Source organism: Gallus gallus, chromosome 2 (assembly GCF_016699485.2).
Source record: "Gallus gallus isolate bGalGal1 chromosome 2, bGalGal1.mat.broiler.GRCg7b, whole genome shotgun sequence".
NCBI lineage: Eukaryota > Metazoa > Chordata > Aves > Galliformes > Phasianidae > Gallus > Gallus gallus.
Window position 1 is genome coordinate 4184565 of NC_052533.1, and position 25200 is coordinate 4209764.

The following is a 25200-nucleotide window of genomic DNA, read 5'->3' on the forward strand; positions in this document are numbered from 1 at the left end:
TGATTCTCTGATTCTGTGATTCTATGATTCTGTACATATGATACACTGGAAAATGCAAGTACTTGGATGTGAAAACAGACCAATAAGCAAACCACAAAACAAAAGCAAATGATTCTTTTGACATTCTGACATAGAGCCCTTGCTGAGCTCATGTAGTTTGGAGGAGGGGGCATTATTCATCAAAAATAAAAGCAAAGCTTGCTGTAATTCACACTCTCTCCTGAATATGTTAAGACAGCATAGCTCTTTGAGTGTATCAGCCAGTGGTGACAAGTTAAATAATACTCCTTGTCTGAGACTGCTGAAATTCAGACCTACTGTGAATTAATGCAGCATAAACATCCAGTTGTGAGAAGCCCTTGCTGGTATGGTGCTTTGACAGGGCTTAAATGTGCAGCCGTTGCATGGTGATTGCTGTGCATTTGGTGGAGGTGGTTGTGTGCAAGGAGGAATGGCTGAAGCTGGTTGGTGGTAGTTTGGCCATGAAATGTTTCAGTGATTCTCATACTTACGTTCTTTACTGTGAGAGTGGTGAGGTGCTGGAACAGCTGCCCAGAGAGGCTGTGGATGCCCCGTCCCTGGAGGTGTTCAAGGCCAGGTTGGATGGGGCCCTGGGCAGCCTGGGCTGGTATTAAATGTGGAGGTTGGTGGCCCTGCATGTACAGGGGGATTGGAGCGATGATCCTTGAGGTTCCTTCCAACCCAGGCCATTCTGTGATTCTGTGATACTTGCCCTTAGCTTGAGGGAAAGCAGACTTTAGCTTTCATTCATGTAAGACATCTGCTTGTATTACTGTTCTGCCAGGAGCAGTGGAGGAATAATGATCAGTACCTCTGACTCTGTGTCTTCACCTTGCAAACCAGAGCTCAGCTGTGCCTGCCTCCTGAAGCTGATGAAGAAGGACAGGGCAGAGCAAGGTCCGTCAGGTCCACACTTCTTGAGTTTCACTCACACAGGTTGTTACCTCTGCTTGTACGTTAAGATTGCCAGGACAGCCATTCAGTCTTCAAGCCGGATGCCCAAGCGTGGCTCGTGTCCATACTTCTAAACTCCTTCAGCCTCTAAAATGGGGAAACTGCACAAACTGTGTACTGAGATCAGTCCACAGGGCAGCCTAACTCACAGGTCATTCCCGGGAACTGTTTGAGATACTGCTAGATTGCTTGGGGCAAAAATGTGGCCAGGAACCATTCTAAAAATTTAACAGTGTAAATGATTAAGTGCTTAAAACAGACCTTTGCACTGTTTGATTTATTAGCTTGGATGGAGCGTGCTTTACTCCCATTGCTCAGAGCTCTCACTGACTGCCCCAGGGAGGCATTTTCCTCTAAGCAAACTCTTCATTGCTTTGAGCTCAGCGATCAGCTTTCTTTCTGCTGGAGATTACTGTGGGATCCTCCTGGTGATGTGATGAGCTGAGAGATTCACAGTGAAGGCACCAGGGCAGTGGGTAACACCAGCTTATAAGGGAAGACTGTGTTTCCTTTTATTTTTGTTTTGCTCATTGAGTTATTAAAAATATATTAAAAAAAAACATTGCTATTTTATATATATATATAGTTATGGATTTTTGAAAAATGGATCTGCTTTTTTTAATCTCGTGGGGGAAATGAGTAAATGCAGGTGGTAGAAGCACACTTTAATCACTGCTGAATTTGATCACGTTTAGCTCGTATCACTTTCAGGTTTGCAGCACATAAGACATAGAAGGAGGCTTTGGGGAAAGCTGCTTTGCTTCAGTGTAAAACTGTATCCAGTAAGTGACACTTCAGTAATTCACATTTTCCTCTATGCCCGTGATTTGAGATGAATAGATGAAATCTCAATCCTGTAAACACCTTTCTTTCTTCCTATACCACTTTCCACCTCAGATGTCGACTGTTCCCACGTGAAGTGCAAACATGAATTCTCAGATGTGAAGCTGGAGCTCTGCAGTGGCCCCGTGGCACCTCCTTGCCCCCTCTCCACATGTGCAGTGCTATGTGCCAAGGCCTTGCAGAAGCACCCTCTTTGCCTCTTCATCTTTCTATTCCTAACAGCCAGCCTTGACGACTAAACGCTCGCTGCTGCTTTGCTTTATCAACCTGTTTCTTTGTATGGAATTACTTTTTTTCCCCCAGCTAATCCTTTTCTTTATATCTGAATAGCTTTGAAAATAGCTATATTTGGTTTGAGCTGGCAAGCGTTCGGCGCAGAGCTTTATGTGTTTTACCTTTTTTTCTCTTAAGAGTATGGTAAACTTCGCTGTAGCTGTTATTACAAGGGAAGACAAGTAGGAACTAGTCATTTAGCACTGAGAGTCAGCCTGCAAGTACTGTCCTTCAGATCAATGGCTGCTTGAGTTTCATTGACCACATCCAAATGTAGGAGGATTGCACTCCTTGTTTGCAGTGCCAGCATGGAGATGAGCATTAGGTGCTCGCTGCAATGGTCTCTGACATACAGCATGTCCTGCTTTTGGAAGCACTGACCAGTTCCCAGTGTAGGATTGTTTGGATCAGCTCTCACAGGCCTGCTTGCTTGCAGCATCCCAACAAAGGCTGTTTGGGAAGGGCTGTGTAGTGACAGCAGCATTCTGAGAAAGCCACTTGGCAGAGACAGGCTGTGACATCCTGTCCTGACCTCCAGTTCTTGAGTACCTCGTATCTGGGCAAGGCTGGGGACGTGCTGCCCATGCACACCTTGTTCTGACAAGGCTCATACCGACAGCTCTATTGTGGATCTAAATGGGTGGAGAACTTGGAAGCCGTCCTTCTCTGGGAACAAGCAAATAAATGGCATGTGTTTGTACGGAAAGGTGGCTTGTTTTCTCTAAATAAGAAAGGAAATCCCTTTGGTATGTCAAGAGATGAAAAATACTTCTTCAACAGAGCTGTAAGAAAGTGAAACTAATTGAAGTTCTACGAAGTTTTACATAATACTGGATGAATAATTATCCACTTTGGGATGTGTATGTCGGGAAAGTAAATAGTGAGCAATGCCAATGGAGATTAAAATACATTAGCTGTCCTTGCTACAATGCTAAACCCTTGCCCTGGTAATAGTAGCTGAAGTGCCAGAGGACTGGAAGGGTTCCACCTGCCTGTGAGAGCTTTGGGATAATTTCTCTTGCTGTTACTCAAGTCCCTGGGACACTGGAGGCTTTGTGATGCTGATATCTGGGTGCTGCCTTAGTTTTAGGGGTGTTGTAATCTCCCAGAGGTGGCTTTTCCAGTGGAAGGGAAGTTGTGAGAGGAAGGAGGGAAGGAGACAAAAGTGAATTAAAGGAAGCGTGTTGATGAACCTGAACAGGCTGTCTGCAGGGCTGGCAGCCAGGCTCTGCTAGCAGGCATCTCAGTGCAGGGACTGAAGTATCAATTCCCTTTGAGTGGCAGTAGCAGGCTCCCATAGCCCGGCCATAGCTTGGGTTTCAGGAGTCTCATGCCAGCAGGAGCAGAGGGATGGTGTGTGAGCCAGCAGCCCTGGCAGAGCTTTATAGTGTGGTCATCGTAGGCGCAACTGTTCAGCTTTCTCCATTGCAGGCCCTGGAGCTGCTGTGCTGCTCCTGCAGCTTCCTTGTCTTGGAAGCGAGGACATCCGGGCGCCAGGCTGCACCTTCTGTTGTCATTTGACTCTTTCAGAGCAGGGAGGAAGGCCAGAGTGATAGCTTGGAGCACACGACAGGACTTTGAGTAGGTGATCTCCCAGTCAGAAGGAATAAGGATCTTTCCTCTTCTTGCCTCTTGTCTTCTCTGCTGGGAGGTCAGTTATATAGACCATTGTGAACTTGAGAGACCCTTCATAGAGTAACAATTCCCCACCAAGCGAATTCCACAAATATACATGAATATTATTTTATTTCATGAATATTTTCAAGTCTTAGCAAGCTTTCCATATTTCTTTATTTCCAACAACAGCAACAACAACAAAAGAATATTAAAAAGAAAATTATATCTTTAAGCCATACCCTTGGAAGGGACTGCTGGAGGTCTCTTGTCCATTCTCCTGCTCGGAGCTCCAAAACCAGACCATGTTGTTTGGATCTCATTGAGTTTGGCTTCAGAAATCTGTTTCACTGAATTTTGGAACCCTATCTGCAATGCTCAGCCAACCATCACAGTGCTTGTTTTTTCTTCATGTCCTGTCAGATTTTTCCCTTGATGCAGCTTGTGAATGATGCTTCTAATCCTGCTGTAGAATTCCAAGTAGAGTCTTACTCCTCTGTAATTCCCCTTTGGGAGGTGAAACGCTGTTGTTAAACCTCCTGTTCCAGGTGTCTGTGAAATTTGCTTTTCAAATACTAACAGTGGGGTGCAGCCCAAGAGCTAGCAGTTTAGGTAGAAAGCAACAGATGGAGAGAAAGAGATTTAAGAATGAGCCAGTGAGGTGATGCTGCTCATCAGTTGTGTCATGAAGTCTTGGGTTGAAGGAACATCTTCTGGAGGATATAGAGATCCCATTGCTGACATTTTACAGACTGTCACTGTCACCATCCAGATAGCTCTATCTGCTTAGAGTCTTGATCCAGAGTGGGAGATGGTAGAAAAGGTGGGAGCATGCTGGCAGACCTAAACACAAACATGAAGAGCTCCTATTTGATGAGCTGAACTGGGGCAGACTGTGAAGGAAGGCTTTGAGGTGTAAGTGGTTGGATGCTAGTGACAGATGGGTGAACACTCTTTGCAGATACTGTTCAGGAAGTCAAAAGTTTGTCTGGGAGAGAGAGCTGAGACACTACCATTCATTTGAATCAATATGAGTTTTAAATTTGAGCTACTCAGCCTGGCTTCCCTGTGTGGTGTCTCCCCAGTGCATAAGTCATAGAATCACAGAATCATAGAATGTCCTGGGTTGAAAAGGACCATAGTGATCATCCAGTTCCAACCCCCTGCTATGTGCAGGGTCGCCAACCACCAGACCAGGCTGCCCAGAGCCACATCCAGCCTGGCCTTGAATGCCTCCAGGGATGGGGCATCCACAGCCTCCTTGGGCAACCTGTTCCAGTGTGTCACCACCCTCTGAGTGAAAAACTTCCTCCTAATATCCAACCTAAACCTCCCCTGTCTCAGTTTAAAGTTTCAGTCATCTCATCCTAAACCAGATCTTTAAAGTGGCGGTCATGGATTGTGTCTTGATAGTGCTTTGGTCTTCCATTAAGTATTAGGGAACCCAAAGCAATGGCTTCTGAGGTCGGTGAGTGAGATGAATCACATCTGAGATGCTGAGAGGAATCATTGTATTGTAAACCAAGTGGGAAGAGTGGGAAGGAATTAGTTGTGGCCCTAGTATAAAGACTTAAGATAAGGGTAGACATGAAGCCAGAGCTGTGAAAGACTTGCTGCCCTTCCAGATACTGAAGAGGATATCCACAGTTACGGGCAATGATGAGCAAAACTCTTCCAGCATATGAAACTGAAAAGCCTGTCCTTTCTACAGTTCTATTTGAGGACAGATGTGACCAATGATTCAAATGTTATTTTAATCCTTTTTAATATCTCGTTGTTTTGGGAGAGATTTGGTTGGACAAATCCAGCTGATGGGTGGCTTTGAACAGTTTCCCTTTGCATGCTGTGACTCAGCAAGGCACGCAGTACATGCATGGCTCTCAGTGAGTGAAGAATATCTCCCCATCACCCTCAATCAGCAGAGCACATAGGCAGATGCTTAATGAAGGTGTAACGTCAAGTTTGGAAGACAGCAGTGCTGTTTAGTTGTTGTCTCAGTGTAGCAGATGCTGGAGACTTTTTAATTTATTTCTGAATCTCATTTTATGCTCAGAACTAAACATGTGTGTGGTCGCTTTATTGAACTGAGGTCACATTTCCCCTCTTTGCAGATGTACATTCTGCTTCTCCAGACTTCCTGGAAGAGCTGCGGAATACCTGCTGGGCACTAAGATCATAGAGCAGTGTCTCCCAGCTCATCTGGGGCTCAGTAGCTGGCAGCACAGCTTTATGTAGCCACTGGGATTAATTTAGAGGCAAGTAGTGACAGGGAGGTGAAGGAACTGAAGGACAGCTCGAAAAGGAAGCTTTTCCTTGAACTGTGCTAGCAATCTGTCCTTTTACTGTAACCTTAGCTGGCTTAGGCCTCAGGTTGCAGATTCCTGTGAAAACTTCTGTTTGGACCTTCTGTCACAAATGGCAATTATTTTTCTGGTGAAGCAGAGCCAAATGACTGCGTACAGCCAAATGCTGCTGCGTTAAGCAAAGCTAAGCAACAGAGTTGGGAAAGGCCAAAGATATCTTAAGCGTGGGACTGAATTTTGTTTTTGGTTCCTCAGCAAGCAAAATATTTCCGCTGTGGTGGCCTTCTGGCAGTGTCCCTGAGTGACCATCTCTCCTGCATACATCTTGGGTGCAAAGGAACCTCAGGACAGGAAAGTAACCATCCTCACTACAGGAAAGTGCCATACCCTCCTCCCCCAGGCTGTTCAGAGCATTTGTCTGTCCTCAAAGCATCTGTTTTCATAGGCAAACACTGGTGATGGCAGGAGGCCCTATAAATCTTGCCCGATGCCCACCTGCCCTGGAAGCTCTCGAGCTGTATTTGAACAAGGTATGGGTTTAGTTGAGGAAGAGTGGGATTTGCTATGAATTTGCTGCATTAAACTCTTCCACTAATTATATTTTCAAGGCAAAGTTAGATGCATCTGATTCCCTAAACTGAGCTTCTGTGGGTACAGACTAACATTTTTGGCATTTAATTGGGCTGCTGCTCTGAGATGCTCCTTCCCAGTTCTGTTACACAGCTCTAAAAATTGCTGTGACTTACGTTCAGGTGAATACTTGATCTCATTGCAGGAATGGTGCATTTGGAGAGCTTCAGGTTGCCTTCGAGCCGGACAGATTTCTCAAACTAATTTATTTGAATTGCCTGATGTCTAATCTGTCACCACAGATCTATACTTGGGATGAGCCTTTATGGGGCACAAATACCTATTTTAGCCTGGAACTTTATGTGGCAATGGAGATAGAAAGTGGATCTTAATCTTGACAGCTGTGGACTGAGTGCGTGTTTTGTGGTTGATAACTACAAAACAGTTTGGTGTTGAAAGGCTGCTTCATATTGCTCAGTGTGTTCATAAGATCACGTTGGGTTCAAGTCTTCTCCAGCCATGAAGAATGCTTTTACCTATCCTTTTATACTTGGTGTCTAAAGATAATTTAGTAGGGATTAACGTTGCTGAATATAAGTTGCCTGCTTTAAGCAAATATCCCTAACAGCTTTCTCTAAAAAGTTGGCTGCTATTAGACTACTGAAATATGGCATCTGGGAGTTCTTACATGAGAATGGCAAAGCAGAGTGTATGCATCTGTCCATGTTTGGCATTCACTGCCTCCCGAGCAGCCCTCCCTTATCTTGACAGCAAATGTTGCACTGTTGTGTGACGTCCTTTCCCACTTCAGCTCATTCCTGCACTTTCCAGTCACGCTGACTTCATCCTCTGCTGCTTCTTATTACGACATAGTTGAATTTCAAGATGCTGTCCATTCCATCTCTGGTGATCTCATGCCCGTACTGACTGTTTTGGATCCCGTTCATACCCATTTGTACTCATTTGTGTTACTGTAACCATTTCTTTGTGTTTGAGAGAAGAAACCAACCTCTCCAGTGTTAGTGAATCAGTTATCAGCGTTGTTTTATATCTATATACGTATCACTATTTAGAAGAACACAATAATCTTTCAGTTCAGAGTCTGTGCCGATTGTTTTTTAAAGTAAGATACAAATCTGCTCTGATGTGCACAAAGTAACCACAAGTCCTGGTAGGAATCCAGGGTTCTACACAGTTCTGAGTCAGATATCTATCTGTGCCCAGAGTTCTCCGTATTGATCCATTAAGGCATGGAACACACATCATGTAATGTTGCATGTGCATTTTTATGACTTCTTGTTAGTAATTTATGAAAGTAGTTGTGCAACAAAAAACTGAAAGCTGTGTAAATAAGTGCTTGGTTTTGCAGGATTCCGAGCCCTTTCATTTTCAGAGGAAGAGCACACATTATTATCAGTGTCTTAGAGCTTCTAATGTAATTAATGGGGTAATATATTACTGTCTCATAGATTCTCTCCCTTTTCACTTGCCCTTCCCATATCCAGAGGTGATCTCATGGTGAGTTCATCTGATTGTGCCTCACAGTGGCATGAGAGAAAGGCCTGTCATGGATTAATGAAGAGCAGTGATCACGGCCAAGGGAAAAGATCTAGGAAGATAACCACAGGAGAGGCAGGACACTGACCGAAGGCTCCATACATTGTCCTGCAGTCAGAATAGGCCTGCAGACCGTTAGTTGGTGCCCCTGCTGAGACAGTAAGGGACTCCTTTTCACTTTAATCTCAGTCTCAGTGCATTGCTTTCGTTTGCTTGTAGATATCCTCAGTGGCTCATAGAAATTAAGGTAGACATTTCAGGTTAATATGCAAGATAAATACCGAATTGACTCTGTGGGCAGAGGACTTGGAACAGTAGCAGTCTTAAGAGAAATGCAGCATGAGTAAAACAGGCTTCTAGTAGGAATCAAGAGGAGGCAACACCTTTTTCTGCTGTTCTTTATTATTGTTGTATACTTTATATATGTTTTTAAATATTAATTGTTAGGATTTGCCTGCTTTAAATACAGTTTTTGAAAAATACCATACAGAAGAAAGCTGTTCTCTGTGGTTAGTGGAGAGAAAATGAAAGCAAAAGTAACATAAGAAGCAGAAGGTGCTTCTCCCTCTAGCCAAATGAACCCAAGTTGACTCTAAAGCATATGTGACATTTAACCTTTCTCGTTCCTACACATGCTGTGCTAAACTTGACCTCTGTCTGTTCTTTCCCGTCATCTTGGGAAGCGGACAGCTGAACATGCAGTGTATTTACAGTGCATGGAGATGTCTCAAGTTTCTTCTTTGAAGTGAGCCAAGTGCTTTGGCCTGAGAGGAGGCGGAAGGGTGGAGAGATAGAAGGGACGAATTACGTCTGCTGTGTCAGCTCACGTGGCTGGGTCTGACACAACCACTACAGAGTGCTGTCAGGCTGGTTTGCTTGGGGTGCTGTCCCTGCAAGATGGCAGCCCTGGCCTTTCCACATCTCCTTGTCCTGACCATGATGGCCACCAGGGTCACTGTACAAAGAAAAGTTCTTTCCAGACCAACACTGTTGATGAATTCTATCGTCACGGTCATTCATTCCACTTCTTGTTGAGCAGCAGGGAATTTGGTGATATAAAAAGGGCTCTGCAGTCACCTAACGCATCTGAAAGCTCTGAAATACAGTGTCAGCATTCAAAGAATGTGGTTGTTTCCCTGTATTATGTTAGTCATTGTGCATAAGTAGAAAAGCAAAGGCATTTTGTCTGTTGCCAAGGCTTTACATCCCTTCAGAAGAAGTCAGGAAGATTTTGTTTCACAGTATGAAAGTGGAGGTTTCTGTCATTGGTGTATGACTCCTGAATTTTCTCAGCACTTTTAGCGCTGCCTTTCTTCAAGGGCTTTTCAAGAGCTTCTCTTGTTCCCAACTCAGCTGCACCTTGAGATCTGTAATTCTATTCTGTCCTTTGTCTGCAGTGGGCACTTCAGTAATTTTAATTTTCAAGCTGGAAAATGACAACATATTTCTTGGTTTCATCTCTGAATGTACATTTTCTAAAATCTATTTGGTGCTGTTATCCTGTCTTGAACCTGCAGCTTCCTTAAGTGCCCATGTTGATGATGCTACTTTTACTCTCACTAGCTCTTGCCCTCAGTGCAGGGCTCAGAACTCACATTCTGAGGGTCAGAAACTTGTGTGTATTTTGCTGGAAAAAAGAGCAATGGATCACATTACAGGGATGCCACCTTTCCCCCTGCGGTCAGTGGAGGCACTTATTTCAAGCCTTTTATTATAGAATCATAGAGTCATAGAATGGCTTGGGTGGGAAGGGACCCAAAGGATCACCAAGCTCCAGCCCCTCTGCTGCAGGCAGGGCCACCAACCTCCACATTTAATACTAGACCAGGCTGCCCAGAGCCCCATCCAACCTGCCCTTGAACACCTCCAGGGACGGGGCATCCACAACCAAGTGCCTGTGCCAGCACCTCACCCCTGCCCTTTGGTATTTCCTGCCTCTCTTTCTTGACTGTGTAACAATTTTTAGCAGTCAGGTAGGCTTTTAAATGCAGTTGATAAAAAAGTTTGCCCCATAGACTTCAGTGGGATTTGATTAATCTGCTCTATTGTTGGTGTATACTCTTAGGTAAGATAAAATTGTGTCCTGAGTGTTGATAAGGCCATTGAGTAGCTGGCACAGGAAAAGATCCAGTGCAGGTGGTTCATTTGTAGATGTCTGCCTTTAGACAGATGAATGAAACTTGCTGTCACAAACCAAGGCAACTATAACCATAAGTTTCTCTGTCATAAGGGAATGTTTGTACCCGAACTGATTATGAATGGGAACTGCTGTGAAATGCTGGGGGGTTCTGTAGTCAGGATTAAGAAATTCCGCCCTTTGCTGCTGCTTTACTCTTAGTTTTGTATTGCTTCTGTCTGTCTATCCAGATAGTTCTCCACTGTGAATCTTCTGTGAACCTGCCCTTGTCTGTTCTGCTGGAAAAGTACTGTGAAGCTTTGTCAGCCCGCACCAATGTCACAGGTATTTATTTCTCTGTTTCTCAGTGGCTTCTTGTTACTGTAGGATCTGTTTTCAAAGTGTCCTTGCTCCAGGAACATCTTCCCCTGCTGAGATAAACATAGTGCTTCCAGCCTTGAAATTTCATTGGCAGCAACATACAGTGGTGTGACGTGGAAAGAAAACTTTGAATTTTGCACACCTGGAAAGAGCTTCAAGTGAAGTAATAGTGACAGCCCTTTTTCATAATTTAATCTGTTGAGTCGACACCAATAAGGTCATTGAGGGGCAGTACTTCCAAAGCTCCTGTAACTGGACTGGTCTGGACTCATTGTCACAGGCTGTCTGCAATTCTCCAGGTGCCACATACAATAGCCAGCCTGGGCAGGCAAAGGTGTCTGTGATAGCCAAATCCTTGTATAACATTCACTGAAGAACCAGGTTCTCTGACCTGACTGACAGCTTACATAAGCTAGGGGTGAACCTCGGACCATTTCAGTCGGGCCAATATCTTCTATGAAAGACATCAGTCTTCCAAATGAAAACGTTTAACCTTTTAACTTTACAATTTCTTTTCCTGATCTCAAATCTCCAAAGCCTGACTCTTAACTATTCAGGTTAGGAGACAAGTCTTTTCTGATAGAAGACCGAGATGGTACAGGGGAACTGGCAGTGGGATGAAGGGAAAGTGGAATATCACAGATTCTCCAGAAGGTGAATGCAGACAGGAAGAGGGACTGAGGAGGATATGAGGAGGATTTAAGGCTTTCCTTATTCCAGCTTTTGAAAGCAGAGCAAAGCACTGATTCGTGTGTTTGATTCTTGGCTAAAATGCATCAACGCAAAAATGATTTGGTAAGAGATGTGAAAGTGGATCTGACTTTGCTTCAGGAGGAGAAGAGGCACACTCAAAGTCAGTCAGTCCTCTGCAGGAGGACTGAGGGTGCATGCTGCAGTGAGTGATTCTGCTGGGAGCAGATGTAAGGTTGTTGGTTGCTGCTTTGCACTATGCTTTCCCCACAGTAAATCCTCATAAAGGGAGGAACTTAAATTTTCTTGTTATTAATCAGCCAGTTCTCCAACCTAGAGAAATGACAAAGCAAACGAGATTCAAGGAAGAAAGTCTTTAGTGTATCAGATCAGTTGTGTTTGACTTAAGGACAATAAACTGATCTAAATATTCATTTAGACCGAAGTCTGAAAGTTGTGTTGCCTTAACTGCCTCTTCATCTGCATATAAATGGGTGCATTGACCTGTGATATGAATCTAGCCTGAGCTCTGTAACTCGTGCCATTGTATTCCAGGGAGCAACTGCCTTGTGGCATATTCGCTTGTATAACTTTTAATGACCAACTATTCCATTTTGTGGCTGGAAACAAAGGAAAGATAAAAGAGGTTTTGTGAAAGCTTCCATAGTTTTGGACCTTTCTTTCAGGTGTTCTTTGACTTCTGAGTATTTTTGTAAGTACTATTGTAAAGCTCTCAATTAATTCCTGGTGTATTCCATCTTTTCCTGAGCTTTTATTGCAAAGAACTAAATTTTACAGCAGGCTGTCTTAAAAGTTGGCAAACATTTTACTTCCCAATTGTTGGCAAAAAATTAATTTTCTGGGTTATTTGCGTCCATGAATGCAAGGCATCTTCTCAAGCTGAATGCAACTATTATAATAGGGTTTTAAGGTAGAGAGAACTCACAGAAGTCTCTTGCATTGCTCTGTTGTTGTAAGGTATCCCTGATCAAAGAAGTAAAGCACTATCCTAGATATAATGAGACTCGATTGTTATGTAGAGACATTCCAGCATACCCTTATAAAATGTTTATTGAATATACCTTCCTGTGATGCTTTTGACCACAGCTGTTCCTGCAGCGTGCTTCAAAATTCTATGAGCCTGTAATCTTATTTGAGTGTGGCCTTATACAAGTAGCAAACCCCTAAGCTGCTTCATTTTCAGCCAGGTTGGACATGGGCCTAGATTCAAGCACAACTGTGGGACATACCAGTGTATGTTTTTCTTTATGTAAGTCAGTGTGGTGGATCACCAACGTGGTGCTTCTTGACACTACGTGCTCCTCTTCTCTTATGTGACAACTGCAGGATCTTCAAAAAGGTCTGTACTCTTCAGCTATGAGTCTTCTCTTTAAAAATGGAGGTCTACAGTGCAGAGATCTCCTCTTTATAATCAGTGAAGTTCTTGTCAAAATTGCAGAGCATGACTTCATCCTAAAGAAAGATCTAAAAGGAGACAGAGATACTATGCTTTTGAAATGTTAATTTTTTTTCCTCTAAAGGGACAAAAGAATAAAAGCTCCTATGAATAACTCTGTATTGTTGATAACCAAAATTAGGTTACTGTGTGCATCTTTAATTTTGGACCCTTATAAAAGCAAGGATATCTCACACTGAAACTTCGGTGTCCTCTGCCCAGCACTACAGATGTGCAGAATCAGACCAGAACCATTGTCTGTATGTCTGAGTCTTTTCTCTGGCTCACAGTCTTTGACACAGTGCAGATATAGTCTTTGACAGAGGGAAATAAATCCACCAAAAAAAAAATAATAATCCAAGGAGAGCCATATTGAACAATCTTTATTTATAGCTGGTAGAACAGAAACATGCACATTTTGTAATTGGATATATTCCTTGTCTCTTTTCCAGAAGGTGCTGTTAATTAGTCCAATATGTTAATTTCCTCCCCCTCCCAAACAGATGGGGTAGAATGGTTTTTGAGATTTTCATTTATGTGTAAGTGCAGCAAATTGCTGAGCGAATGACATTGTAAATTCAGTCTGAAGTGATTTAAACCAAGCAATTGAAGAGGTGAAATGCAATATAACTCACTCTCTCTTTTGGGTTTTGTTTCCTTGAAAAATTCCTGGATAATACCTTCATGATTGCTTGGGTGCAGCTTTTGAGCTTGATGGGATTGTGTGTATATTTGTGGACCTGAAGAGGCATTTTATTGTATTCTTACTTCTCTTTCATATGAAAGAGATACTGGTTGAAATGACAGGATTATTCTACAGTGATTCAGCTGAAGATGTTCCTGGTGTTGTAATCTCTTCATATGCTGTGACTAGAATTACATTAATATCCAAGATGTCCTGTTGACTGTAACTCTGTATATCTTGTCTGATACATACACTGAGTTATAGCATGAATTTTTACTCAGAGGAAGTAGGTCCTCTGTTCACAGTAATGAGTTTTGTTATGTTGTTTTTTTTTTTCAGTGGGTTTTGTCGTGCTTCCTTTCACATTTTCCCATCTTACATATTTCCACTAGAGACTACAAGTCCTGTCTTCCATCTGTTCCTACCCACTTTTAATCTCTGTGAGAGTCTTGTTCCACTTTTGGGTCCACTGACTTGTTTGGACACAATCTTTAAGACCTTGTCAAAAGTGAATTCATCTGAAAACAGAATTTTCTTTCCAAAACTAAACAAGAAGGTGAATGGCCAGTGCCACTGTAATTGCTGTGTTAACATAACAATTACATTTTCTTTCTTCCCTCTTATCCTTTACTCACACCGAAGATTGTAATTTGCATTTATGGTATTTGAAGCTATTCAGACAACCCACTAAATTGGAGACAGTGGATTAGATGTGTCATGCATTTCATTTCATGAAGTTCTGGGATTCACTGGAAGAAAAAATGATATCTTCCTCTTGTTTAATTGGATTCTCTTCAGGTTAGGCATGGTTCCTCACCCTTATTCTGGTCACTCTGTACTATGCTGACGGACTGGTGTCCCACAGAGAGGGGGTAAACCTCTTAAGTGGTGTAGGATTCCATGTGTACAAACTCTGTACTATGCTATTATGGTGTTGTCTTTTTGAGTGTCTGAGGAAGCTTCAGTAGAGGGACCTCAGAGTATGAAAGCGATGTATCCAATGTTGGATTCCAACACATGCCTCCTTAGTGTTGCTGGTCAGGTATCAACTAACCTGAGTCCACTTGGAGATTTCTATCATTTGTCCTGTTGCTGGGACAGTGAGTCACACTTGGGGCTTCTCCAGTGCTTCAAATAAGGCGAAACAGGAAAGATCCTAAAAGTTGTGTTCTTATTCTTTCTTGAGTATCTTAAAGGTCCCACAGTGAATCTCATCAAACTTGTGACCTAAATAAGCACTATCTGCACAGGTTATTTCTGACCTTTGAATACCACTGCAGTATCATGGATCTAGTTCCATTTCCAGTTAGGAGAAGTGCTGGGGAGAGTACATGGATGTGTATGTTTGTGTAGAGTGGTGACGAAACCATATGAATTGGGAAAGAGTAGCAGCCTAAAATGTGAGTTTCTTGTTGAAATGAAAATTTGAAGGCTTTACTTGGAGAACCAAATAAATACGTAACTTAATGTAGCCTCTACTATAGGCATTGTACGTCTCTTAACTTTGATTTGAAATATTCATGTACAAGGGAAAAAAAATAATTGTGAAGCTTTATTTTAAACATGAAAAATTGTCAAGTTTATTTTCGGAAAATGATTTCCCATCATTTTTGGTCAGAAAAGGTATGAAGACTTGATGCTAAGTACAGTGTTTCTCTCACTCTGAAGCTGATGAGTCATTAAATGCTTTTAGTTCTTTGATTATGTCCCTAGACAGATCTGCCTCAGTGAACTTGTCACAAGTGCAAACATCTATAAACAAATTTTTGTAACTATTTGTGAGAAAATGAACTTTGCAGACTTGGTGAATAGTTTCTTTTTTACATAATTTCTGTCTTCTCTGAGCTTTGTTTGAACAAAGTCTGAGTTTTCTAGGCTTTATTTATGGGGGTTTTATCTGTGCTGCTGTAACTGGAAAGAGTTCTCTCATTTGTGTCTAGAAGACTTTCTTTGTCATCCACATTCTTTCCTTTCCAGCGTAGGAACAACATAGGCCTTCTCTTGGGGCAAGCTCAAAGCCTGATGGAAGGATAGTGAATTTGGGAGTTTGAGAGCAAAAGGTAATAGCTGAAAGTGCATGTGTTTGGGAGCCAGCATGCTCTCATCAGGGCTATCCTGGATTCAAGGGATGGGGCTCAACTCAATTTGTCATCTGACTATTCATGTTTACATGTAAGTTAAGTGCCTGATCTCCCATTACTGTCAGTGGGATTGGATTTAGTGTTGTGGTGCCCTTTGAGATGCTTTAGAGCACCTAAGACCCGTGGGGCTGGCAGATATGACACAGAACCCACAAGAGGTCTGTGTCCTCTGTAACAGCTGCTGCTGGCTGGAGGAATGTCTCGGGGATCTGGTGGCACTGGGTGCCTGTGTGTGGTCATCTGAGTCCTTCCTTACATCTCCACTGACTCTCACTGTACTGGGTCAGCTAGATGAGTTGAACTAGAGGTTCCACTCCATCTAGGCACCCTTAGGTAGACATTTCCACATGGGAGTTTCATTGAGATCTGACATATATCATGTGGCCTGCAAAATGGGAGTTAAATCCATATTTGTAGCTTGAAATGAATATGAAATATTCTCTAACAAGATGATGGCTACCAAAGAAAACTGTCATGAATGTGCATATGCTGCAGATTTTGCTTGGCTGACTATTGTTATTTTTAGAAGTCAGTTTCAATCAATCATTCTTTTAGTAAATGAAAGTTTCATGGCAGACAAACATATTCTATGACTGGCTTTCTATCCAAAATGGCGTAGGTGAGACACTCGTTGCTCTAGGGGTTATTTATTTCTGTGCATTGCCCTACTCAGTTTCTTGGAAACAGAAAGTTTGGCCTGATTACATCTCTAAATATCCCTCCACAGTAATGGCATGGCAGCAGTTCTCACAGTTTCCCTTCTGATTTTCCCAGCAGGTTACATTAGTGAGCCCTTCCATTTGTGATGATACTTGGATGAGCTATTTAAAGTCTGCTTTGTGCTCTTGGTGCTTTTGCCTGTTGGCTGGAGCACGGTCTGCCCATTGGGCTCTCAAGAACATGCTTTCATCACATCCACACAGCTCAGTTACTGCTCACAGGCATAAAGTTAACCTTGAGCAACAGCATTTGCATGATCAGACCTTGAACTGAGGACATGAGTGATCTTCCTAGCACTTCCTATTTTCAGATGTTGCAATGGCACTATTTAAATAGAGGCGATGATGGTGGTTTACTTTCTCACTGCCTCATATGACATACCGGGCATTTAGTCTAGTGCTGCTTGTTTGGACTTCCCAAAATAAAGCTGAGTGCAGTGTACAGTATTGCACAATTCATGTTGTTGCCTCTGGTCCTTATAATTTAAAATGCTACATTTCTCAAATCTGGGCCAGTTCAAGGCTGAGGTTCTGCAGAAACTCTTTAAGTATTAAGGAACTGTGCAAACATCCCAGCAAGTTCTGTGTCCCACCAGCAAGGATTATTTGCTGTTAAAAGTAAAAAATAAATAATAAAAGAAGTTTTGTTTCTGGCAACATTTTTATGGCTGAGATATGAGAACATATGTGAGTGAAGTTTCCCACACTTGCACCAGGTATCCAAAGACTGACCAGTTCTTCCACAATTCACTGCAAAAAAATCTCTGGGCTGTAGAAATCATAGAATCATAGAATGGCCTGGGTTGAAAAGGACCACAATGCTCATCCAGTTTCAAACCCCTGCTGTGTGCAGGGTCGCCAACCACCAGACCAGGTTGCCCAGAACCACATCCAGCCTGGCCTTGAATGCCTGCAGGGATGGGGCATCCACAGCCTCCCTGGGCACTGAAGCTGTCAGCCTGAAATGAGGCTCTTGAAGCTCTCGACCATCACAGTGATGACAGCAACACAGAGATTGGTGTTTTTCCTTTGTACTTAGATTTTTAAAGAGTACCTATCATTCATGGTCTGACTTTTGCTTTGATTCTAAATGTGAAAATGTGTTTTAATAAGGACTTGCTCCAGTGCCTTGACTCCATGTATAGGCACTTCTGCAGAACCTCAGTACAGTACTCAGTGAAATAGCCTTGACTTAGAAGAGGGACCAACTACACTAGAAGTGGTTTAGAATGAACTATCAACAACCTTAATGTCAGCAATCACTTGCCTTGAGCTTTGCATTATGCAGGAAGGCAGCAACCCTCCAAACACCTTCATCAGCAAAGTCTCTTAACGGCATCAGCACTGAACTGGCTAAAAAAACCCATCTGTAGCACAACTGCATGGAGTGACGGAGGTGCTGGGTGTGTGGGTCTGACTGTAGAATAGGACTGCTGATGGCATGAAGTCAGGGCAGATCCCATTAAGGAGCAGAAGCACTGACATCGATCAGTCTGATGGCATTGGCATGGCGGTTCCATGCTGCCAGCCTGAAATGCTGTGAAGGATAAGGAAATGGAAAAGGAACAGGGCAAAATGCAAATAGGACAGGCATAGCCCATAAACAGAAACATGTTACAGTGGGGATGTGCCACTGAGTTCCATTATTTGTTATTTCAGAAGAGTGCCATAACTGAATCCTGGATCTGTCACTGCTGTGTGACATGTTCTTGGTAGTGACTGCTACAACACCATGCTTCATCAAATAGGCTTAAATCTTCAGATTTACACATTTGATACAATAACTGCCATTTGCCGAGTGTGGTTTCTAAATTGGATATTTTCTTACATTTGGCAGATAAAAATATACTTTGCAAAGCTTCTCATTTTGTAGAGATCTACTGAACAGATGTAGTGCTTTTTCTGTGCACGTTGAATCTGGTCTTAAATGAAAACACCTCCTGTCCTTTCAGTTCACATTTCTGGAGGGTTTGTGAATTGATGAGCCCTCCAAGAAGGGAAATAATACTGTGGCCATTCCACACAGCAAAGCCACGTAGCAACAGTGATGCCACAAACTGCACTATTTGGGAAGATGGGTGGTTCAAGAGATTTCTAAAACATAAAGTGTAGCAGGATAATTAGTACTAGGAAATGGTAGAGGTGGTGTAGAGTAGGAAATTGTTATTTTTTTGTTTCTGATTTCTATAGAATGATGAAGACCTTATGACCTAAGGACTGAATTGGCTCTGTAGTTTAGGAATGGGCTTTTGAATGTGTCCTTGTTGACATCCAGAGGTTGCCTTGCCTTTTTTTTTTCCTGCTGTTGGCAAAATTGATGTTTCCATACTGCTTGTGAAAAAGTGTTCCTGAGGCACAGTCAGAGCCACTGCCACCATATAGACAGATGGAGGTGAGACAGAGCTCTATCCATTTCTGTGTGAAGGTAAAATCATAATTCCTATGTGGCTTAGGCCCATGTGTATGAACCCATACCTGCTGGCACTGCCTCACTTTGACAGTACCTACCAAAAGCTAAAAAAGAAGAGGGCCTTCTACTGTCTGCCATCACTACATTGAGAGATGTGTTTAGGAATGCTGTTTGAGAATACAGTGGTTGGTCTGAGGAAGAGAAAGTGTGGTGTCGTGCTGGAACAGGTTGCCCAAGGAGGCTGTGGATGCCCCATCCCTGGAGGCATTCAAGGCCAGGCTGGATGTGGCTCTGGGCAGCCCGGTCTGCTGGTTGGTGACCCTGCACATAGCAGGGGGTTGGAACTGGATGGTCATTGTGGTCCTTTTCAACCCAGGCCATTCTAGGATTCTGTGATATGATGCTTCATACTTACTGATCCTTTCATGGCCTACTGTGGATTAGAAAGTGAATACAGAAAATAGATTAGAGATTCAGCTTGCATTCATCACCTAGTGTAAAGGTGCATCTGACAGCTCATCCTTCCTCATTTAGCTCTCTGCTGCATCAACTTGTTTGGCCTTTTCTGAATAAAATCTGTTAAGCATGGAATTGATTTGCCTTGGCCTCCAACCCTGCGATGGGGACATCTTATTGTATTATTCCACATATGAAAAAATAGCTAAGCACTAAAGCTAGGCAAAATGCAAAGCTGACCTGTGAAGCTCCAGCTTTAAATTGTTTGGTTTTCTTATTCCATTACAAAATAAAAACTGTGCAAGTTTTGTTTTTGGTTTTGTTTTTTTTTTCCCTCCAGGCATTCATCTTACTCATTAAGCTGTCAAAGTGTGCAAGCTGGCTCCATAAGAAAAAGATAATGGAAAATGTTAACACAGTTTATGTATGCCTCTAAGACCTGAACTGTTCAACCGCTTTGCCCTGTGTATATCTTTACTCATGCGAGAAGACTCAGGCACTGGAGATGCACCCCACTGAGTGATATTACTCTTGTGCATAAGTGTTAGACAGAAAGATGGTTTGTGGATTCACATACTTAAAGCACACGTACCCATGGCTAACAGAGGAAACAAATGAGAAACAGATTCCCAAAGGTGTAAATGCTGCGTGGTATCTCATCTCCATTAATGTGCTGCAGGACTTGAATTCCATCACTCTAAATAGTATTGTAATGAAGTTGCTAGTCTATCTGTGGGTTTGTTTGTCCTTCCTAACACCCTGCCACGAGCAGTGCAGGCAGTGTTTTCATTCAAGGCTCTCTCTTTAAACTGTCTTGTGCAGATTCCCCTGGTATGTAAGGACAAGCATTCAGGAGCCGATATCTTCCTAGTTAACTATGTGAAATGCACAGAGGTTTACTGTACCAGAGAAACCTCATCTTGTTCAGAAAATCCCCTGAGATGAGTATGACAGCTGGGAGAGTGATTGTGCATCCCCTGCTCTTCCCTAAGCACCCACTTAGGGCTGCTGGTGGAGATAGGATGCTGCAGCAGCTGGAACTTCAGTCAGGACCAGCAGGGCTGTGCCGGTCTTTTAAACAAGCCTGGGTTCTTTGTTGGTTATAAAGACAGCCTATGGCCCACTTGGCTGCATATGTCTACTTTGCAGTATCTGGAGTTACAGGAAATTAATCATACTCCTAAGAACTTTCTTGCTTTGAAAGCATCCCTGAGGTAATTTAGCAGCATGTGGAAGACTATTACTTTCTGCCTTCTATGTAAATAAAGGGGAAATAGTTAATAATTGAAAGGGAGATATATGTGCAGTTTCATTGTTAGTCTGCTCAAGGAGACTTCTTGTGAGTTCATCACTGTGAACATGGGAATGAAATCTTGAGGTTAATCCTCTGTGTGCAGACTCATCCCAGTGAGTATCAAGTCTTTCAGCTGTGAATTAGCAAGCTAAAACCACGATTCCTGGCAAAGATGGATGGTGTCCTATTCGACCAATTTGTTTTGCTTTTACACGTGTATATGATATTTATATATATACATGGTCATTTGAAGAATGATAAATGTCATGATGCTGTAATTGCCCTTCCTCCAATGGCCACGGGGTGAATTTGGCAAGCACTGTGTATGGTACATCTTATTTTCCCTTGGGAGAGGCTGCCTTATTGGCTCAGAAATGAGGCTGGTGTTCTCCCATGCTGTTTTGATTGATTGCTCTTCTTCTTGTACTTAATTTCTTAGGAAGCCATCTCAGAACCCAATGTAAAGCTCGTATTAGCAGGAAAAATGTGCTATAAAATATCTTGCTTTACTATTAAAGACACAAATCTCTAAGATAAGTGATACAGAAAGTAGCTCAGTATATGCACTTTATAGGATAAGCAATGATTTTCTTCATAAAATGACAATTAAAATGAGAATAGCCGTATATGTTGTCAAACTTTTGGCTACAGTTTCCCTTACTTGAAGAGTTATGTGAACATTTTCAGCAGGAATGCAGAATGCTGAGGGGCATCAGTGCACGCATACACAGCAGAAATGATTACGCCTTCTATTTTTGTGTTACAATCACTAGAATTTCATCAACATCCATTAGAAAACGAAAGAAATGCATCCCTTTTATTTGAGAAAACACAATTGGAAAAAAAAAAATGTGTGCAGCATTGTATGCTATCTATTACTTAGTTTTTCTGCAGTTCTGCAGGCTACAGATGAAACAAGCAAAGCATGCTTAAGTTTTGGTCTGCATTGCAGATCTTGAGGTTTCCAGAGGCCTGAATCTGTTGCCGTGTCTTAGCTTACCATCAGCATTTTCAGTTACTTTTTGTTTTCAGTGTTGCAACACACAGGAATACTTTGTTCTAATTCGATTTCCCTAATGAAGAACTAAAAAAAAAAAAAAAAAAAAAAAACTAATGGCAAAAACATCCATATGAAAATTTAAGAGTGGATCCTTTATCTCTGCTTTATATATCATAGAGTCATAGAATGGCCTGGGTTGAAAAGGACCACAATGCTCATCCAGTTCCAACCCCCTGCTATGTGCAGGGTCGCCAACCACCAGACCAGGCTGCCCAGAGCCACATCCAGCCTGGCCTTGAATGCCTCCAGGGATGGGGCATCCACAGCCTCCTTGGGCAACCTGTTCCAGTGCATCACCACCCTCTGAGTGAAAAACTTCCTCCTACTATCTAACCTAAACCTCCCATCTTAGTTTAAAACCATTCCCCCTTGTCCTATCGCTATCCACCCTCATAAAGAGTCATATATGGTGTAAAGATGAAAGATTTGTCAAGACTTCAAAGCCAATCACTGGAGGAACATTAGAACTGGAAATGGTCTGGCACAGCAGCCTGCCTGTGGTATTTGATTGGTACTAAAAAGACAGCCATCAAAAGTGAGGAGCTGACATTTTTACATTATATGTACTGAGAAGGTGGTGAGAACAGGTTGCCCAATGAAGCTGTGGATGCTCCCTCAGTGGAAGCATTCAAGGGCAGGTTGGATGGGGCTGTGAGCAAGCTGGTCTAGAGGGAGGTGTCCCTGCCTATAGCAGGGGGTTGGAACTGGATGATCTTGAAGGTCATATAGAACCAGGTTACCCTTTATTAAAGGCTCAAATTAAAACATTTATTGTTAAAAACTGTTATTTTCAATTTTCCTTTAGGTTTGGTAAAGCAGCCATTGGTGGCTGATGCAGCAAATAAGCAAGTGAGAAGCCTCCTCATCGTAAAGCTGTCTGTTTTGTGTGTGTGATGGAAAAGGTGTTCCATTTAAAACTTGACCTTTTCCCATGATTACCTTACATCTTGCAAATAGCATTTCTGCTTTGTAATTACCACCCTTTGCCCTCTCCAGCTGAGTTAATGGGGTGGAGGAGACAATGCCACACTACCAAAGACTTTGTATGGGGAAGTAATGCTTTTCCATCTCTGGCTGCACTATCTTGCTGGATGATTTTGAATGTGTCATTTCACTTCTTTCTTCCTATTGCTTTCCTCTTTGTTTGTTTTTTGAAATCAGGAGTAGCTGGGAGACAGCGTGTCCTTGCAGACAGCAGTCCCTAACCTCACAGCTCTGCAGCTGCCATGTGTTGCTTAGCTGTACTGCCTGGCTCTAGATCATGTGGTTGTGATTGCCTATGGGGAAATTAATTTGCTGTTCCTTGCAAACGGAAAGGTCTCACTGGGCTGGTTCCTGAAAGAGAGCACAGAGGGTAAAGGATCGGTGCTAATTTCCTAATTTCACTGCCTGCAAAGGGGATGAGAAGTCCTGGGAGAGGGAATATAGCATCTATCCCCTCCTATCCAGTCTCTTCCCTACTCTTTTTTTTCCTACCCACAGACGACTGTTATAAGACATCTCTCTCTCACTCCATCTCCTTAGGACACGCAGACCCTTCTCCTCATCTCCCTTGTTGCACTGATCTAGAAGTCCCCGCCATTCATCCCCCTAAGCCTGCCAAACTGTTAGGAAGATGGGGCCTTTGGAGATGAGGCAGAGAAGGCTCCAGAGATGGTCTTTGCTGGGGTCGGTATCTGCGAGATGTTAAGGTTTTCTTCTGCTGGCATTTCTGCTCAAGATCGTTGGTTTAAGACTGAAGGGAGAAGAAATTATCCTGGGATGCTACAACAAAGACTTTTAAAAATGTTTTTAATGAAAAGTTCTATTTCTTCTCACTGGATGCCATGCTAAGGTTACAGTTTCAATCTGAAACATTCAGAAGAAAGCAGTATTTTCAGTAATTGATTTCATGGCAGAGTATATAAAAACAGATACACTTAAAAAGAACCAAGAAGCACTTAAACACCATCTTACTAACAAATCAATTTTTAAATGTGACCTGGATTAAAAATAATTAGACACGGTTGCAGAAAAGCAATGTAAAGTAAATGCCAGCAGTGTGAACACTCAGTGGCTTTTATTTCGGTTCCTTCAATGTACCAAAGGGTTCCCAAGCACTAAATCATAGAATTGTATCATCCCACAAGGATCACATATACAGTATAACGCCATTAGTGTCAGAGTGTTATCCATTCCCATCTGTGTAAGAATGTCCGACATGAATTCTTCAGGCAGTGATAGCATAAAATTCCCCATAAGCAAAAGCAAAACTAAGGAAAGAAAAAAGCCACTCTGTTAATGCTGCTGATTGCTGCTAGATGTGCTAAATGAGAAGAAAACAAATTTAACTTTAGGAAGACCTTTTTCTTTCTGTGACATTGAAAAGGCTTTGGAAACATCTTTCAAGGGTATGTAAAACAAAACAGACCTTATTTCACTGGCATTTTTTTCCCTTAACAAAGAAAACACACCAGAACCTCAGCCAGGAAGAAGAGCAGCAGGTATTTTATTTAGGGTACAGTCAGATACATACTTGCTGTTACAGCTAGCTTTTCAACAGGGCATTTCCCCTCTCCTCTTAGATGCTGAAACTGATTTAGACAACTTGCTTTTCATTCAAGCTGATGGTCTTGCTGTCAGTTCTCAGAAGAGGTGGAGACTTCTCAAGCTGTGCTAACCTTGTCACGATTGACCACATCTCTTTTTGCACTCATTGACTCACCTGTTGACAACCGAGTCCAGTGAGAGTATAAAATGGAGTGAAGAGCAAACTATGAAGGGACCAATAGCAGTTTGATGGGCTCTGCATCTATTGAGCATAGGTAGGTGGTGGAACTCGCTCTAGAGCTCACCAGTTCCATTCTAGAGACATCCTGGAGATGAAGTCCGTTGACTCCCAATAGCAATGAGAACAGGGTGAATGTTTTCCTTCTGTTTTTATCTCCAAATCAGGCAGATATTGACTGACCTTAGACGTGTGTTTAATTTTCAACAATTAGTGCCAGAGGGGGGAAAAAAAAAATCTAGGTTTACATCAATCTAAATGCTTTCTATTGACAAGTTAAAAAACGAACACCCTTGCTTTGAACACTTCAGAAAATCCATTTATTAAAAGAATTACATTTGATCCAGGAATGGAACAAACCTCTTTGAAAGCAATTTCTTTAATGTATGCCTAGTCAGAAAACGAGTGGGACTTGTCTGAGTCAATTCAGACATTTCTACACTGTAAGGTATGCAGGTTAAAACTCACCCTCCAGTGTGGATGCCTGAAATGAGGTGAGATGAACTCGAGCCCACTTGTTGGTACAATCACTCCTTTGCTATTAAGGTATCATACATATTTTCTTTCCTTAACCTTTGGACCACATATTTCTGTGTTTCTTTCAGAAACTGAATAGTAATTATCCAAGGAAAACGCTGTTCTGAAAAACTATAGGGACTAATTAGGGAGAGTGGTAAAAGCGCCTCTAAAAATGATACAACATTTTTCTCCATTGCTGTGGGCTTCTGTCCTGCTTCCATGGTTTGTGTACCACTGAAGATCATTTTCAATGATTCATGATGAAGAAATGTTCTTTAATCCTGAAGAGATATCATTTTTTTATCGTCAGCACTCTGTAGTGTAGATTATGTAGTTGAGAAACATTCGTTTTCTCTTGACGTCTCAAGGGC

At 42.4% G+C, this 25200-nt stretch overlaps 1 protein-coding gene across 4 annotated transcripts in view; it reads left to right on the top strand.

Moving 5' to 3' along the window:
* CRHR2 (corticotropin releasing hormone receptor 2) overlaps positions 1-25200 on the top strand; it is a 137266-nt gene that overhangs the window by 2303 nt on the left and 109763 nt on the right. Inside the window, exons 1-2 of one of the 4 annotated variants that reach the window (XM_040674883.2) lie at positions 6275-6538; positions 10503-10596. In XM_040674883.2, coding sequence (XP_040530817.1) covers positions 6467-6538; positions 10503-10596 — 166 coding nt within the window. In that variant the 5' untranslated portion in view covers positions 6275-6466. Of the gene's footprint in view, positions 1-6274; positions 6539-10502; positions 10597-25200 lie in introns of those variants that run through there. The other 3 variants (XM_040674890.1, XM_040674867.1, XM_015281045.4) reach the window with 3 other exon arrangements.